The 18,127-nt window shown below is 30.4% G+C and overlaps 1 protein-coding gene across 1 annotated transcript in view; it reads right to left on the bottom strand.

Annotated features, from left to right (window-relative positions):
- LOC118190929 (cryptochrome-1-like) overlaps nt 1-18,127 on the bottom strand; it is an 81,128-nt gene that overhangs the window by 43,986 nt on the left and 19,015 nt on the right. The window contains exons 3-5 of the mRNA XM_035361728.2: nt 14,314-14,508; nt 13,475-13,602; nt 7,691-7,845 (exon numbers count right to left, since the gene is read on the bottom strand). Coding sequence (XP_035217619.2) covers nt 7,691-7,845; nt 13,475-13,602; nt 14,314-14,508 — 478 coding nt within the window. The remainder of the gene's footprint in view (nt 1-7,690; nt 7,846-13,474; nt 13,603-14,313; nt 14,509-18,127) is intronic.

Genomic DNA, 18,127 nt, shown 5'->3' with positions numbered 1-18,127 from the left:
TATGACATGTGATGTACACGGAGGAATGTCAGAAGGATATAAAGCACACAGGTGAAGTACACTCAGCAATCCAGTGAAAGCTATTGCACAATGTACACTGTGCAAATAATAATAATAATAATGAGGCAGTTCTATACATTCTATTCTCGTTCTACTGGGCCGATTGATGAACTTCAACTTGCATTTTAATGTCTCAAAAGCGGGACTTAGAATATGTATTAGATTTATATATACAATTGTTCTAATACAGGTATTTCGACACAAAATTGGACTTTTTCTGAAACAACATGGCAATTTTTTCCCATATTTCAATTCTATGGCTCAAATTATGCCGAACTGCCAAGTTTTGTAAAAATCGTACTAGTAGTTTATAAAAAATTAGCCCTTAAAATTTTAGCTCCTTAATGTTAATTGAATTTGATATTTATCTATTAATTTCTCTTTACACTTACTTGATTTCTACTTACAGAATTCAAAATTTAGGCTTAATCCAAATAAAATTCGCACAATTTTTATGATTAATTTTTAAAATTTGTATTTTTAAATCATTTTTATAAATATTTTGAAAAAATTTTGATTTATAACCTACAAAATTTTTACCATCATCTTAAATTTGATGAATCTTAAATTCTAAGCATACCTGCCAAAAATCAGAGTTTTTATTCCATTTTTCTTAAGATATATGTGAATTTACATATTGGCGCATTTTGAAATTTGGCATATTTGTTATAAACGATAATAATGCCAAATGTGGTTTACACACTTTCTGAAAATTATTTGAAAGTATGAAATATGACCTTTTTTCTGCTTGTAATCAATGAAAGAAAGGAAAGGAAAATAGGTTGCTATAAATTAAGATGTTCGCCAAGTAAATTATTCTTGGCGCAAACTGAAAAAAAATGTACCAACATAAATCTTTAAATTTCTCCATGAATTTCTCACCAAAAATTACAAAATTTAATATCTAGGCATAATTTGAGTTGCAGATCAAAATACCTATATTAGAACAAAGCTATATATAAATATAATATGTATCCTAAGTCGCGCTTTCGAGATATGAAAAGTGCAATTTGAATTTCGTCAATCGGCCCAGAAGAACGGAAGATATAGAGCTGTTCCTTCCCCCTGCAGTGTACAGTGATTTCAATGATATTGAATTGCTACTACCACATGATATGGCCAACAAGCAATCCAGGAAATATCCTGTGGATGACTTTACCTAATGTCACGTCATTGAGAAGTCAGAAGACAATTAAATGTTACAAGTTTGACCAAGAAGTTCAAGATCACTCACAATATCATTTTGTGAGCTTGGAGAACATTTCAAATGGCAGGAACAGTGTCTGAGGATTCAGCATTAGCCATTCATGAGCAAAAACGGCGGCAGAGGATTGACAGCAGACTCGTAGGACAAGTATGTTTTCCTAAAAGTGAGAAGAAACAAGTGGAAGACAATGGAAGAAATCACAAGGCACATGTAGCAGACTACTGAACTTCCAACATCACATTTTCCTATGACCAGGAGGCTTCACAAACATAGTTTTAGTGCATGATGATTAGTACAATGTGTAGTATTAATACCTGCTCATCAGAAAGGCTGATTTCTGTGGTGCCAGGAACACATGAAATGGACATAACAGGAGCAAGATCAAGTGCTCTTTTTGTATGAGAGCTAATTTAGTCTGACAAGTGACACTAGACATATACACATCTGGAGACAGAAGAGAACATGCAATCAACCCTCCAACATCATTGAAAGGGACTGTTTTGGAGGTGTCGGAGTTCACGTTTGGGGTGGTGTCATTCTTGGCAGCCTTACTGACCTTCACATTTTCCAAGGAAGTTCGGTCACTGATGTCTGCTATTGCACTAAGGTTCTTTTACCTCACGTGCTCCTGTTTAGCAGATCTGAACTTCTTCTTCATGGACGAAAATTATACACCTCATCAGGGCTTAAATTGCGCCGGAGCCCACAGGAGCCTGGCTCAGGTACTTCTTAATTTTGGGGATAATTTAAAATTTTAGCCAGAGTGCACCGGAGCCCTAAATAAGAACTTCTTTTATGTAACTGAACAATAATTTCGGTAGAAATTTGATCTTGAAAACTTTATTTTTACTAATAAAATTATACTGAAAATTGCTTATTAAATTCTAATTTATCTCTCTGCATTTTATTAAATTTTAATTATTTAATTATTTTAATAATGAATTATTTAACTTCTTTAATTGTTAATGATTTTATTAATCATCTTATTCTTTATTTATTCTTGTTCCTCTTTCCTGAAGGTCTTCTATGGGGCTCCGGTACTTCTAATTCTTGAAATTAAGCCCTGCACCTCATTGCACAGTAGCTGTGGCAGAGCTCTTGCAGAAAGAAGATATTCTTCACATGGATTGACCTGCAAGCCCCCTGGACTTAAATCTCAATGAACACGTGTGGGATGCTTGACAGCACATCATCAGCCGCATGCAATGATAGCACAGCTAAAATTGGCAATATAGGAGGAATGGGCTGTGAAGCTTAAACAGCTCTTTGACAACATGGTCCTCAGCATGAACAGACACTGCAAGTCCTACATTGCAGTCAGGAGTGTTGTAATTCCTTATTAAGACTGGATTTTTCTGGCCAGCCACCTGCCGTATAAAAGTTTCTGTCTTCTCTCTAGTTGTGTTCAGTGATACCTTTTCAATAAAGTGCCATTTTATCCTTTTGATTCCCTGTTTTTCTGGTTTTGCCTACTTTTCACATCTTGGGGATCGTTGATGCAGAACATTTCTGCATGACGTTACATTCAATGTTGCCTGTCTTAAAATTTTGCACACCAGGCTATGTCTTGAAGACTTAGAAAGATGTTAGTTTGGTACATTTATCTTTGCCATATTGGCAACACCAAGTTCTCTTCTCTGTGTGCGAGCTATGGATGCCGATGTAATGTTGTGCACGTGTTGTTAAGTTTCAATAAAAAATGTGAAAAGATAAGTTTCTTATTTTTCGACTTGCTTCTTCATGTGACATCGATTTATTTAACATGGTAGCAGTTCTCGTGGTTTGTGAATATGAATGAAGAATTTAGTAGTTATAATTTGTTTTAAAAGTTACCGGTACTAGCGTAAAAATGGCATGTACAAGAAGCAGCGATATCGGAATACCGCTATTTGATGGTTCGGACTATTTTAATTGGAAAGTGCGTATGATGAAATTTCTTCAATTTAAAAAGTGTAAAGATGTGGTTCAGCGAAAAGTCAGTGAAAATGATGACGTGGAAAAATGGGAAGAAAAGGATATCCAAGCTACAAATTACATTTACGGCGCCATAACAAACAAGCAATTGGAATATATTCACGAGTGTGAGACTGCATTTGATATAATTACGAAATTTGATGCAATGTATTTAAAAACTTCAACATCTCTACAAATTGTTTGTTGAAATAACTTAGAATGTGTTAAACTGAAAAATTATCCTGATGTAAATATATTTTTCGATGATTTTGAGAAGTATGTGAACGAACTGAAACATGCCGGCGCCACCGTGACAGAACAAGAAAAATTGAACTATATGCTAAGAGCATTACCTTCAAATTACAGTCACATTGGTGACTTAATAGATGTATTACCAGAGAAGGACAGAACAGTCGATTACCTAAAGAGCAAAATCAAATCAAAATTACTTGAAGAGAAAAATGATGTACCAGCAGAAAAATCAAATGCGTTCAAAATTGAAACAAGCAAATTGGGCTCACAAGGGAATGTCTGTTATAACTGTGGAAAACCTGGTCACATTAAAAAGAATTGTTGGCTTGTCCATCAAAGGAACTATCTTTGTAATGGCTCCACTAATTATCGCGGTCGAAGTTCTTCAAACAATCGAGTATGTAGTCGTGCTTTTAGTGGACATCGTGAACAGGGAGCATATTCTAATCAGAGAATAAACACTCATCAAGGCAATAGTTTTCACACCACTGTTATGGAAAGTAACATGACAAGTTCCAGTGCAAATACTGTGATGAATAAAAATGAAATTGATTGGTTACTGGATAGCGGATGCACAGACCACATTATAAACAGTGATGAATATTTCAAAGAGCAAGTCACTTTGAAGGATCCTATTCAAGTGAAAGTCGGTGACGGAAGGATTTTGAAAGCTACAAAGGTTGGCAATATAATAGTTTCTTTTCCTGTATATAACTCTGAATCTATTGTAACATTGAAGAATGTATTTTATGTAAAAGAAATGAAAGCAAATTTATTAAGTTATTCGAAAATTACTGATAATCATAAAATAGTTTCAAAAGAAAAGTTTTCTAAAATATATGATGTCAATGGTTCATTAGTAGCAGTAGCAAAGAAAGAAGAAAGATTATATAAAGTAAAGATTTATGTTAAAAATAGTAAAATATTTGCAAATTTGACCAACAGTAAGTTAACGTTAAAAGAAAAATTGCACCGTTCATTTGGACATGTAAATTTTAAATATCTGGATATTATGTGCAAAGATCAGCTATTAAAAGGAATCCCTAAAGAAATAGAAACCGAATATATGAAGTGTGCCATATGTATTGAAAATAAAATGCACAATTTACCATTCAAGAATAATAGAAGAAAAGCAGAAGATATTCTGGAGATTATACATACAGATGTAAATGGACCTCACAGAACAAGTGGATGTAATGGTGAGAAATACTTTGTGAGTTTTATTGATGATTATAGCAAGTTGGCAAAAATTTATTGTATCAAATCTAAGGATGAAGTCTCTGATTGCTTAATTGAATATGTAAATGAAATTCAAAATTTAACAGGGAAGACTATCAAAGAACTAAGATGTGATAATGGTAGTGAATATATGAATAGCAAGATATACAAATTTGCAAGAGGAAAAGGTTTCAAGATAAAGTCATGCCCACCATATGTACACGAATTAAATGGTACTGCTGAGCGTTACAACAGAACTATAATGGATATGGCAAGATGTCTTTTAGCCGAAGCAAAAGTTGACAGACGTTACTGGCCTGAAGTAATTAAAGCTGCTGCTTATTTGAAAAACAGGACATTAACAAATACTATTGTAAAGAAGACACCATATGAAATATTTTTCAATAGGAAACCATCTACTAATGAACTGAAATTATATGGAAGTAGAGTGTATGTAAGAATACCAGAAGAAAAGAGAAAGTCGAAGTGGAATAAAAAAGCTGAATTTGGAATTTTACTTGGGTATACAGAAGTTGGATATAGAGTTTTGATGAATAACAGAATAATAGTTGCCAGACATGTTGATATTATTGAAGAAGACATAATGTGTGTAGGTTGTGATGATGAAGATAAGAATGATGATACAAATAAGAAGAATGAACCTCAAGAAGTGTCGTGTGAATCGAGTAATGTTAACTCCAAGGACAGTGTGATAAATGAAGATGAAACAAAAAGTGGAATGAGACCAAGAAGGCAAATCAAACCACCAGTTCGATTTCATGAAGAATTCGGGTACTACTGTGTTAGTGCAAATTTTTGTGATGCTACAGTTCCAGGTAACTTTGAGGAGGCGACAACATGCAGTGAAGCTGGACATTGGAAAGAGGCAATGGACAGTGAAATGAACAGTCTTGTTAAAAATAACACTTGGACACTAGTGTGAATGTGAATACCTTCAAATTAATCTGTTGCTGGTTCTTTCATTAAATACAAATTTTAGCCCATCTTCCATGTCTGTTAAGTCTTTTCTCAAAAGAATTCTTCCGTTTTTTTAAGTAGACAAAAGTTTTCTCTGAGAAGTTCATAATTATCATATATTTAAGTTCAATCAGATTATTGAAAAATTTAAATTTGTAACTCATGAATGTAAGGAATACAAGTTTATAGCTTTTAGTTCAATATTTTGCTATTAAAGTGGTTCTATGAATTATATTTATTAATTAAAAATTATTATAAGTTATATTTATTAAAAACATTTTAAATAACAAAGATAATTTTTGTTTCTTTAAATTAAGTAGTTACTGAGATTTTGACTTTTCATCTTCGTAATATTAAACACAAGACAGGATCTTTTTTTTTTTTTTTTTTTTTTTTTTTTTATTTTTTAAATTTTCCAGAATACAAGCTAAATAATAGTGCTGATAATATTGAAACAAGAAGAGGACATAACAAAATACATAACTAAATTATAGGAAGCACCATTAGAATTAATGTAAATATCATGATTCATAAAAGAACAGAATTAATCTATTTTCATTCTCCATGTATACTGTCCTTCTATTCTTGTTTGGGTTCATTAAAATACTTATCTCAGCAAAATGGAGCTGGGAGTAAATAAGTCGAGTTATTTTATGAAAAAGCTATTGACTAATTTGACTACTTTTCTTTGATTCATTCAAAAAAGCATTAAAAACTGTAATACAGTGCCAGAGAAAATGAAGTTATCTCACCAAGATAAATAAATAACAAATTGCTGTCAGTTGTTTTCATATTTAATTTTGCTTACAACCTAGCCAAAAATAGTTTAGAAATAGTCTAATTGTCATCAGTTGTTTCTTACACATTTTAATTTTGCTTAGAACCTAACCAAAAATAGTCTAGAAATAACAGGTATATTTTATTAAGGCCATCCTAATTTATATATAGCACAGCAATTTATAAATCATAATGCTCCTCATATTACAAGTCTGAGCAGATTATTATCTATTTTTGTTAAAATAAGTGTCCAAATTTTCAGCATTAAAAAAATCTATTCCAGGTCCTGTTTTAAAATATGAAAATTTCTCTCAAAATACTGAAGATGCATAATAAAGATAGAAAAATAATATATGTATCAAGAGTCATTCATTAATGATAATAAATAATTAAAGATAAAATTAATCTAATATCAATTAAATCATAATGGAAGAAACATTTCTGGATACTTCTTTATTTTTACAGGCCCAAATATTTAAACAGGATAAAGATTATCACTAGATTTTTATTACATTATTGTTGTTAAGTTAATCAATGTTGTTTTGATTAATTTAATGTTGTTAATATTTGTACCTAACAAACATGCTTATTTTGCAGATGTTGAGTAGCTTCTTTCACCACTTACTAAATGTCAGCTTCTCTGCTCAACACTAAATAAATCACAAGGCTGTTACAAGTGATATTCTAAAACACTAAACCAGTTATCATAACATATGCTTTTCATGCTTGTAATTTTCAAGCCTGCTGCACTTCCAAATGCTTTCATTGATATGCAGTTTCATTTTGTGGTCATTTTCATACATTCAAATGCAAGGTAAAAGGCAAAATGCCTCTTTTTTGGAAGAAAAATATAGTATTTTCCTCACTCCTTCGTAAACCAAAAACCGTTAACATTTTTTAGGGGGAAAATACATAATGCAACAGAAATACAGTGACTAAGAGCTCTTCTCATGACAAGCGAACTGCAAGTGACTATGGTTAAGACTGCTCACTATTTGGGGACAATTTGTGACAATTTCTGTTGAAAATTTATCTCAAGAATATAATAATAAGAAAATATTCATTTTTGTAACTTTTTTGAAAATATTTAAGCAGAACACGCATATTTTTGGTTATTACATTTTATTGCTGCTTTATTTTGTAAAGTTTTGCAATTATTTTGCTTTTTAATACATTCTTCTTTCCCAGAATGTTTTAACTGAAAACTTTTACTATTAGAAAAAATGAGAAAATAATAATAATAACCTCATCCTGAAGCACATGTTCAAGACGCTTCATACCTTCTGATTCACCCCCTGGATATAAACAAGGATAAAGAATTTCAGGATTTACTCTTAATTCTTCTAATGTTGGTACGGCATACTTCTCTTCATAATCACTATCTATAAGTGTACTTGCACCTTTTAAGAAAACACAAAGGGTAAAATTTGACATATATAAATAAAATATAACTTGAATTGACTGTATTATACAAAGTGCAAAGAACAAAGGAAGAAGATTGCATTATACATAAAATATTTTTAAATATATATATTTCACATAACTTTATAAAACAATTTCACAACTGTTATTTAAGGTTAAAACACTAGTAAAACCAACATAGGTTACAATTTTTTTTTTTTTTTTTAATTTCTAATTTTTGATATGCAGTGAGCATTTCATTTCCACCTTTTTAGAGGTAACATTTACAATAATGCTTATTATATAACATAAAAAAAGATTTTTTGCTGAGTTGCAATAGTTCTCTAAATATCAGGTTTTAACAAAAATTTCCCACTGCCAGTAGGCTGGCAAGTTTTTGTGCAGACAACTGGTTTAGTCTGCACAAACAGTTTGCGTTGATGTGTTTAATCATATTTTGTCAAATAATTTTTGGCATTTCAAAAGAAAAGACTTGCTTTAGAACACTAAAAAATAGTGTTATCATTAAGTGCAAGGTGTCTGAAATGGAACTATCACACTACCATATTAGAACCAACATTTACTTCTAGTTCTGTTGCATAAAATCAGCTACAAAATGTCATCAAATCATGTACACAGCTTTAGGTACTAATGTTGTATCATATGGCACTGTGAAAGTTCAAAAGCAAGCCCACCTATGAGAACTTGTGAAAAGAGATCAGTATGCAACCACTCGAGAGCTTGCTAAGGAATTAGACGTTAGTATCATGTCCATTAGTTGCACTATGCATCGCATAAACACTTGACATACAAGATCAATAGCTGTGGGCTGCATCAGCTAAATCAAGCAGATAAGGATAGATGTGTTGAGGGCTGCACTGATATACTCAAATATAAACACAAGGGCAAATTTCTGGACCAATTGTCACTGATGATGGAAAGTGTGTTTACTTCAACAGCAGGCTGAAAACGGGGTTGGTCTGCGCCTGATGAGCCCGTTGGCAGCATCGCAAAATGCAATTTGACAAATGATAGGATCATACTTTGTACCTGGTGGGACTGTCATGGTATTATCAACATAGAGTATCTGGGAAAAGGTAAAATCCTTGACAGTAAGGTGAACAGCGAGATGTTAGTCCGTGTTGACGCTACTATCAAGAAAAAGTGTCGAACTGAGTTCCTGCAGAAAAAGGTAATGTTCCATCAAAATAATGCAAGACCACATGTGTCTGCATTCACCGGCTGGATTCTGAACAGGCTAGAATGAGATCTTTTGCTGCACATTACCATATAGCCCTGACATCGCTCCTTCGGACTTCTGCCTTTTTTCACACCTGCAATTATATCTTGCTGATCAGGGTTTATACACATTTCTGCACTTGGAAATTAAGTACTTTTAAGGAGCATTAATGAAAAAAATTAAGAACCTATCAGCAAATAGCTGAATAAATTAAATTACTTTTGTGATACCATCTTCAGAATAAAATATATCCACAAGTAGAATGCATTATTATTAAACATAATTATAAAACAAATTTAAGAATAAAATCAACTTTATAAAATTTATCAGGTAGCATTAAATATTTTACCCTTATAATAGTTGGACAAATTTGAAAGAAGATTAGTGACATTTTATTTACGTTTTACTGACAGTTAGCTTTATGCTGATTTTTTTCTTTTATGTCTCATTTTTTCACATACTTTCTCAGTTTAGATGTTTTGTAAATAACTTCATTTAGAGTTAAAGGGGTTGTAACCCAGTTAATATATTTTAAGGTTCCAATATGCCACTAAAACACCAATAAGCCACTAAAGCACCAGAGGTGATAAGTTGTTATGTATTATTTTAAGTCTCAATAGATGCAAAGAATTCAGTTTTACATTACTTTTTACATTTTTGAGCTGTACCTTGTGACCACAGTAAAGATTAATGAAAGACAATAACTCACTTTTATATGCAGAGATAACTTTTAATGGTGGCCAGTTGGTTACAAATAATTAAATTAGCTAGTTAAACACCCTTAGTCATTATAGATTAACAAGGCCACTATTAAATTTTTTTTTTAAATATTTGTTAAAAAAGCACTCTTAAAATCACAATTTATTAACATGTCACAGTTTAAAATTAATGTAATTTATGACACTGATTCTTAAATGATACTAAAATTAACACATTAGAAGCTACAAAATATTTACATTTTGTAACAACAATACTCAACAAAATATTTCTACATCTTTTTAATTTGAAGCTTTTCTAGACATTCTGGCTAATTTATATAAATTTCCTTCTCTTTAAGTCTCTTTTCTATCAATTAGAATTTTTTTTTTTCAGTACGCAAACCAATATTCCCACTAGTTTCTGCATGTTTGTTTTATCTATTAACTTGTCAATCTCTCGACTACGTACCTGTGAGGTGTTACTTGATCTGATAAAAGTTAAAAAGTCTCAAACCCCTGACAGACATGATACAAATTATTGCTATGTCTAAAAGTAACTACAAAGTCAGATAAAAGTTTAAATGAACTTCTTATTTAAAAAGACCTTAGAATATAAAGGTATGTTCTTAAGCTAGCAAATCAACTACATCTTATGGTGCTCCAATTAAATTGGAACAGTCAAATTCAAACTAAAATTGAGGACTAGTAGTCAAAGATTACACAATTTAATTTTAATATAATCTGGCTCAGTAATATGTTGTAACAAACTCGTAAATTAGTTATCACATAACAAATTCAAATATAGGCAGTGATACCACAAACACGAATTATTACAAATTACCAGAACTGGTGGGAACTAATGCAGCTTGCAAGAGGAGGACAGAAACAAATTCTGTCTTACAACCCCAATACCTTAGTTTAAAAACTAGTAAAGTGATTTTTATTCTGGGGAGGAAATGGAAAGGGAAAATTATAGCAAAGGCTGAAATTTTAAACAACTGCTTAATTTACACAATAATAAATGTATATATCCTTGAAGAAAAAATTTCTTTCTCTTTATGTATTCGGTTTGTTTCTTCAATACCTTTCCTCATCATTTTAGAATTTTTGGATTTAATTAAAGATTTCCGTTATTCTAAAAAACTAAATGCATTTAGAATGTATAGAAAAATGTGCTAATTTTATTTATTTAGTAATCTGAACATTCAGAATAAATATGAAATAATATATGCTAAAGGCCGGTTACAGAGCCAGTGTAGCAGAATTTTTAGAATTTAGTGACACACCGAGCAAAAAATCTACAAATGGCAAAATTTTAGAATTTAGTAAGGCAATAGGCAGCAGAATTTAGGATCCACAGAGATTGTATCAGGTGGGGAAATGCATAGCTCCAGCCCTGTGTGTGGTGCACAAACCTGTAGCTATGGTTTTCAGTGCCCAGGGACAACTGAAGCTTTTGCGCCCCCTTCTGTATTCCAAGAATGAAAAACATTTTATCATTCATTTCATTACAGAAAAATTCCTTTCTATAAATGCCTCTCCATGTGATACGATTCATTTTTTATATTTTCCATGCTGTGTCTAGTGAGTAGAGAAAACAAAAGAAAGATAAACATGTTAAGAAAAAGATTTCTAATATCAGAAGTAAATCATTCAAATACTATGCTTTCATTGTTCTTCCAAAAATTCTCAAAGTCAAAATTCATCACAAACATAAAAATTCATTACGTGTAATATATTCATAACGTGTTAACACAAAGACATTTTTCTGGAATCTTCTAGATTTGGTGGTCTATAAATCTTGCCTTCAAATTCTTCTAAACTTTCCATAGTTGCAATGTCTAAAATCCTAAAGAAAAATTACCACTGCCAATTCTATAACAGCAAAAAGCCAAAAAATATGTTGGAAAAAAAATTTAAAAAGTGTGGAAAAAAGTGTAAAATAAATTTTATAGAGAAAACTGATGCATATCGAGACAATTATATAGGAAAAACGCTTACCATGAAAAAATTTAAACGAAGGCATTTTTAATTAATTACATAGCTATTTTGCTTTTGCTAAGAATTGTTTCCTAGATTGTGTTGAAGTGCAATTTAAGCATTTATTACCTTATTTATTTTTCAGATTCAAAACATTGTATAATAAGTTGCCAAAATGAAAAGTAATGTCACTTTATAATATGATAGCAAAAAATAAAACGTTTAATATTATTTCTTGAATACAATTTCAATATATTTGCATTATTTTAATGAAAATGATTGATGTTATAATGTTTTAAAAAAATACTGTTGAAAAATTCCCAGAATTCAGAATTAAAAATTTTCTACATAAACTGATCTTAAAATCATCAAGATGTTGATAAATCACCAAATTTGGAACCGTTTAATAAAGAATTCACATTCCCAAAAGCAAAAACTTGTTTAAGAGTTCATTAGAAAAAATGAAATAATTTCAAAATGCTTATGTTTCACTTCTTGCTCAGAAACTCGAGTATTCCATTGTTTGTTAGAAAGAGGTACAAATTATATTCCATGAACCTATTCACCCATTCAAAAGATTCAAAAGATATTTGCCAATGACTCGTCAAAAATATTTGTCCAGAATGCTAACTCACATTCAAAATGGCAGTCATAAAAAACAGACAGAAATTTCAGATGATTAAAATTAAGGACCCCCTGTTGAATTTGATCGAAATTAAGGATTTTTAAGGACCAAAAATTGATTCCAAAAAAACCTAAGGCCTTTTAAGGACTCTTAAGGACCGTACGAACCGTGTCAACCGGTAGTAGGAAGAATTAATGAAAAATGTACTACATTTTTCTTATAATTTAAATTTCATAATTTTTATTTTTTTCTGAGCTATAAATTTACTTTTTTAACTACTGCCAAAAAATTTTTTTTTAATTACTAAAATCTCTTCAGTAGTTATCGTAAGTAGTTTCAATAGTTTTTTATTTTTATTCCTTGTAACTCTTTAAAAAATAATTGTAAGACAGTTCTATTAACATAATCTTAAATCATACCTTATTTTGATCCCTTTTACAATTTATATTAGCAATTAAAAATTAAAGTGTTTTAACATTTGGGGGGCACACTGTATACAATAAATATACCTGCGAATGGAAAATCCTATCATAAGTAATCCCTCGTTTCGGGCTTTTACCAGAAGGCATTGTTAACTCCTAGGATTTACTGCAAAAGTTTGGTAAAAGCTCAAAATGGAATCATATTAAAGCATACTTCGGACTTTTACTAAGCCACTTAGGTAAAAGCTAGGTTTTACCTGACTTCAGGCTCTTACAGTAACATATATATATTCTCTGATGTTTCTACTTAAGCTTTTGCTTGAAAAACATCAGAAAATTACACAAATTCAGCATCACACATAGCGTAGGCAATGTACACATAAAATATTACACAGCTATTCATTGCAAAACTATTCATGACACGATATTAACAGGCTACCACATTTTGCGTTTTGATGCACATTTGACAACTTGCACTCAATAAGCAGAAGCACTAGATTTTGCAAATGTACATTTTTAAATAATAAATAAATTTCATTTTCTCAAATTATAAAAAATTACACAATTTATGTCTTCAAGTATCAACTAAAATACTATAACATCAATAGATAAAAGAGATTAAATTAATATTTATATTGCTATAAAAAGTAATTAAACAAAAACCTTTTGCAATTTTCAGTTCTTTAAGCATATCAAAAGAAGGAACTGGTTTTGCAGGTAATCCTATTTTTTCTACACTTTTCAGAAAAGACTGATATGTCAGAGGCACCTTACCATTATAATCAATGATTCTAAAAATAGAAAAATTTCTTATCTTTATATAAATACTTATATATAAAATAAATAATTATAAAAAATCAAGTCATCACTTAGTAAAACTTTCATAACTTAAAAAATTTCATAACTTTATCAGCATTACAAAAAGCAGATAGATAAACGATAGTGAAATTAAATATAGAAACTCAAAAAAATTATTTCTAGTAACAGAATAACCTGCTCACATAAAGTATAAATACAAATACATATTCAAATAGCTCAAAAATGGTAAGAAATAAGTACAGAGACATGTCTCCCAATACTGCAATCATGCAAGAAAATGCAAAATATAATAATGTCATAGATATCTTATGATATAAAGTAACGAAACAAGAACTTGGAAAATGATTCTTTATTACCAGTTTAATATCTAAACAAGATTTCTTTCTTAGATTACTTTAAGAGTACAAGGTTCTTTTTTTCGGGGGGGGTCTATCTATTATTTTTATTCCATTTGACAAATAGCTATGGTATCCCTGTATCTGTAAATACTGTATTAACTGTTGCATTGTCTATCATGTATTGTTTTAGATAGCAGTTTCAATCATAATTGAAACATGTTTCCAAAGAATATTTTTAGTGATGTCAAATTATAGCCTGTAACCTTTGTAAGATGGGACAAAATAAATATGCACTTATATTATAAAATAGTAAAATGATATTAAACACTATACATTTATACTCACTGCTCCGGTGAATACAGCGTGTTAGTGTAGCCTTTTGTGACTATAACATTTAATTTTTCCATCATTTTATCAATGTCTTCATCTCTCTGTTTTGCATAAGGTTCAGTATCGTGCTCATATGTTAAAAGCTTTATATTCCATCTCTTTACTGCCTCAGGTAAAACGTCCATAGGATTGCCTCGAATAACAAACAATCTAAATTCAAACATTCATAAATCATATATAAAACTTCATACATCGAAACTACATAAACTATCATTAAATTCACCAGTTATTTAAAAAGAACTTAAATTAATATTTGAATGTCATTTAAATCATAAAAAATATATTTTAAACATAAATACATTATACAAAATATTATTTGAAAATTAAGATACTCATAAATTCATTTTGAAGATCTGATAATTCTATTCTATAATGTGGATGTAATAGCTTCTATCATATATTATCAACCATGGATTAGTAACATATTTAAATAGAAAATATCAGACTTGGAGATAAGGTTAGTTTTCTATATCAGCAAAGCATGCTAGAAAAGAAAACTCCAAAATATATTTTTATATCGTGTGACAACTAATTTATTTTAAAATTAGATTCTTTCCAAAATACAATTTTATATCATGTGACAACTAATTTAGTTTTAAGTTGTCTAGAGAATATGATATTTACCATAAGACAATACAAATTTTGGCATTCGCCTACGACATTGTTTTGGTGAGTAGATCCAGAAAGTATGTCACAAATTCATTCAATCTATTAGAAGCTGAGGCAAGAAAATTAGGCCTAACCATAAATGAAGATAAAACAAAATTTTAGAAGTTGCCCATAAATCAACTAATCTATCACCACTGACTATGAACGACTAAACTTTCGAAAATATGGCAATTCAAATATCTTGGAACTATTGTTACTAATAATAATGTTTTATCTATGGAAATTAATAGCAGGCTCCTCATGCAAGTAGATCAGGGTTCGTACACATTTCCTTACATGAAAATTAAGGACTTTTAAGGACCATCAAAGAAAAAATTAAGGACCTATCAGCAAACAAAAAAACAAATAGAATAAAGCAACTATCCATACAACCGACTTTATGCTTGTAATTTCACTTTAAGAAACTAACAGAAGTGTGTATTTATGCACTATTATTAAATTCACTTTAATACTTACCATAAAACAATTTTGAAAATTAAACTAACTCCCTACAAGTTATGAAGTAGATAACATTAAATTAGGAACATAATTTCTTTAAAAATATGCATAAGTGTATTTTACACTAATAACAGTCACTATTTTAGAGATTTACATGATTATTATTAACTTATTTGATATTTATTTAAACACAGTCAACTACTATTATAATCACAATGTAAGAATATTTTGCTGATTAAAATAACTGATTTGTAAACATACAATTTATTTCCTTGGTTTTTTGAAAGATACTAGAATAATAAACTGTACAATAAAAAATACAAAACATTTGTGCTTTTTTTAAATCTGAAATATTTTCAGCTATTTTAACATCTAATTTCTTTATGTCTATTTCCTTTTCTTTAACTATTCTTCTAAGTTCATTTGCTTTGATAAACAAATCAATGTTCATGCTGGTCTCAGCTTCATCTGCTAAAGCATCTACTTCTTCATTAATATCTTTAATGTCCCTTTGAAGAAATTTTTTATTCTGCTTCATATAATCAATTTCTTCCTCAATGATATTTCTTTTCCTCTTTGAATTTTCAGATTTAGTTAAAGATTTTTGTTCTTCTAAATACTGCATATATTTAGACCTTGCAGAAGCTGCTGCTGATATCATTTCTTTTTATTAATTTCGATATTAAGAACAACTCCAGAGATTTAAAAGAGTAGTGGCTTTTGATGCACTTAAAAGCCCACAATATTTCTGCATCTGTAACTTCAGATTTGAAAAGAAAAGAATTTATTTTATTATTTTCTACACTTATTGATGTTGAATTAGCAGTTACATCTTTTCCTGAAGTAGATGGTTCTTCTAACTTGACAAAATTCATGATACTGTTAGAAGAAACTCTGCAGTTGAGAAGGAAAAGATGTTTTGCAACTAAAAGGGGCATTACATGCAAGGCATTAGTAAAATTAAGTATCGCATATATATGATGGATGCACACTATTAAAATAATTCTACTTTAATTAAACTTAGGAGATAATATAATCAATTAATCAATACTGTTTAGAAAATAAATTATTATATAATAAGAAATGTATACTGAAAAGATACATTTTTTACTATATATATATACAGTACATATATATATACAGTTAAAAGTCGTTAATTTGGACACCCATAATGCGGAATGATCTATAATCCGGACCTCAAAGCTAAAACCTTTCTGCGCATGCGCCGCGTTGACACATGCGCATAGGCGTTTACGCGTGCGAGTAGACCTCTTACGACTGCGCATTTGCGTGTGCGCAAGCGCAGAATACGCTTTCGCGTGCGCGTTTTATGTATAACGAACGGTATAAGCTAAAATTATCTAATTATCTATTTCAGTTAATGTTGATGATTGCGTTGTTCCTTAATTTTCGAATTGGATCCGGCTTATTATTTTTTGCAGACTGTAAGAGCAATACTATAAAAGTAAACTTGAACTTTCTATTATGTCAAATAGAATTTCCGAATCTGGAGCTCCCAAAGGATCGTACAAAACGAAAGTATATTTCTATGTCCATGAAACAAAAAGTGGAATTGCTGCAAAAAATGGATAAAGACATGAAGAATGTGACAGAGAGGTTAGTGAAAACGAAAAAATTTCGATTGACAAGTTAGTCGGTATTCTCGGCACAGCAATTAACGGGACTTGAACAGCGGAACTTTGTAACTGAAAAAAAAATTATGTCTGTTTATAGAATTAAAGAGAAAGTGGTACTTTTCCGTTTTGCCGGCGCAAGCGATAAAGTCGCCAATAATGGTACAACCGATGCCAAACGGAATATTCTCGCTGGTAACCTTTTACGCCTCATTTTCAAAACAAGTCGCAGCTTTTTCTTATCAGATTGATTGTTTCTTTCAATGCTGGCATATTATTACACAGAATTTTATCAGATAGTTCAGTTTTATGTCTAAGGCCATTTTCGGAGTTTAAGTCAATTAGGATGCAATTACAGCGCTTACCCGAGGCCGAAAATATAGAAAAGGAAAGTCAAGGGTTAAATTCATCAATTCTAATGAGAATGCATTAGTGAAGCACTGCAGTTTTACATAATTTCTGAGTAAGCTATTCGTACGCACTGAAATATTTCTTGCATTTAAACTTGTGTTCCAAATTAAGATTTAACTTGAAATTAAGGTAGATAATTACTGAGAGCATTAGATTTTTGTAGAGTAGTTTACGTGTGATGAGATCGCTTGGGGTCATGTGATATGAACCGGCGAATTAGTATGTTGAACCATGAAAGCATAGTAAATTCTTAAATTAATGTCTTTTTACAAATTTATTGTCTTTATTTATTGGCTTTTTATAAAGTTTTAAACGATATTAAAATGTTTATGCCTTCAAAAAGAGAATTCTTAGAATTAAAATTTTTTAAATATTTTTTATGTGTATACTGTATGTTGTCGCCAATAAAGTCTGCTTGGCGAGATTTGCGCCGGCGAAACGGAAAAGTACCGAGAAAGTATTATCACATAAAACGAAGCAACTTAAACAACTTACACTGAAAGAAATGTTTAATAAAGTAAACAAATAAATATTAAGCCTTTTTTTTTTTTTTTTTTTTTTTTTTTTTGTAAATTTTGATATCCTTTAGATCATAATTGTTCTTTATTTCATAAATT

The sequence above is a fragment of the Stegodyphus dumicola genome, chromosome 10 (assembly GCF_044657685.1).
Source record: "Stegodyphus dumicola isolate Sdum_Otavi_A_Nest chromosome 10, ASM4465768v1".
In the NCBI taxonomy this organism is placed as follows: Eukaryota; Metazoa; Arthropoda; class Arachnida; order Araneae; family Eresidae; genus Stegodyphus; species Stegodyphus dumicola.
Note: the sequence above shows the minus strand (reverse complement) of the source record. Positions and strands in the feature narration are given on the sequence as shown.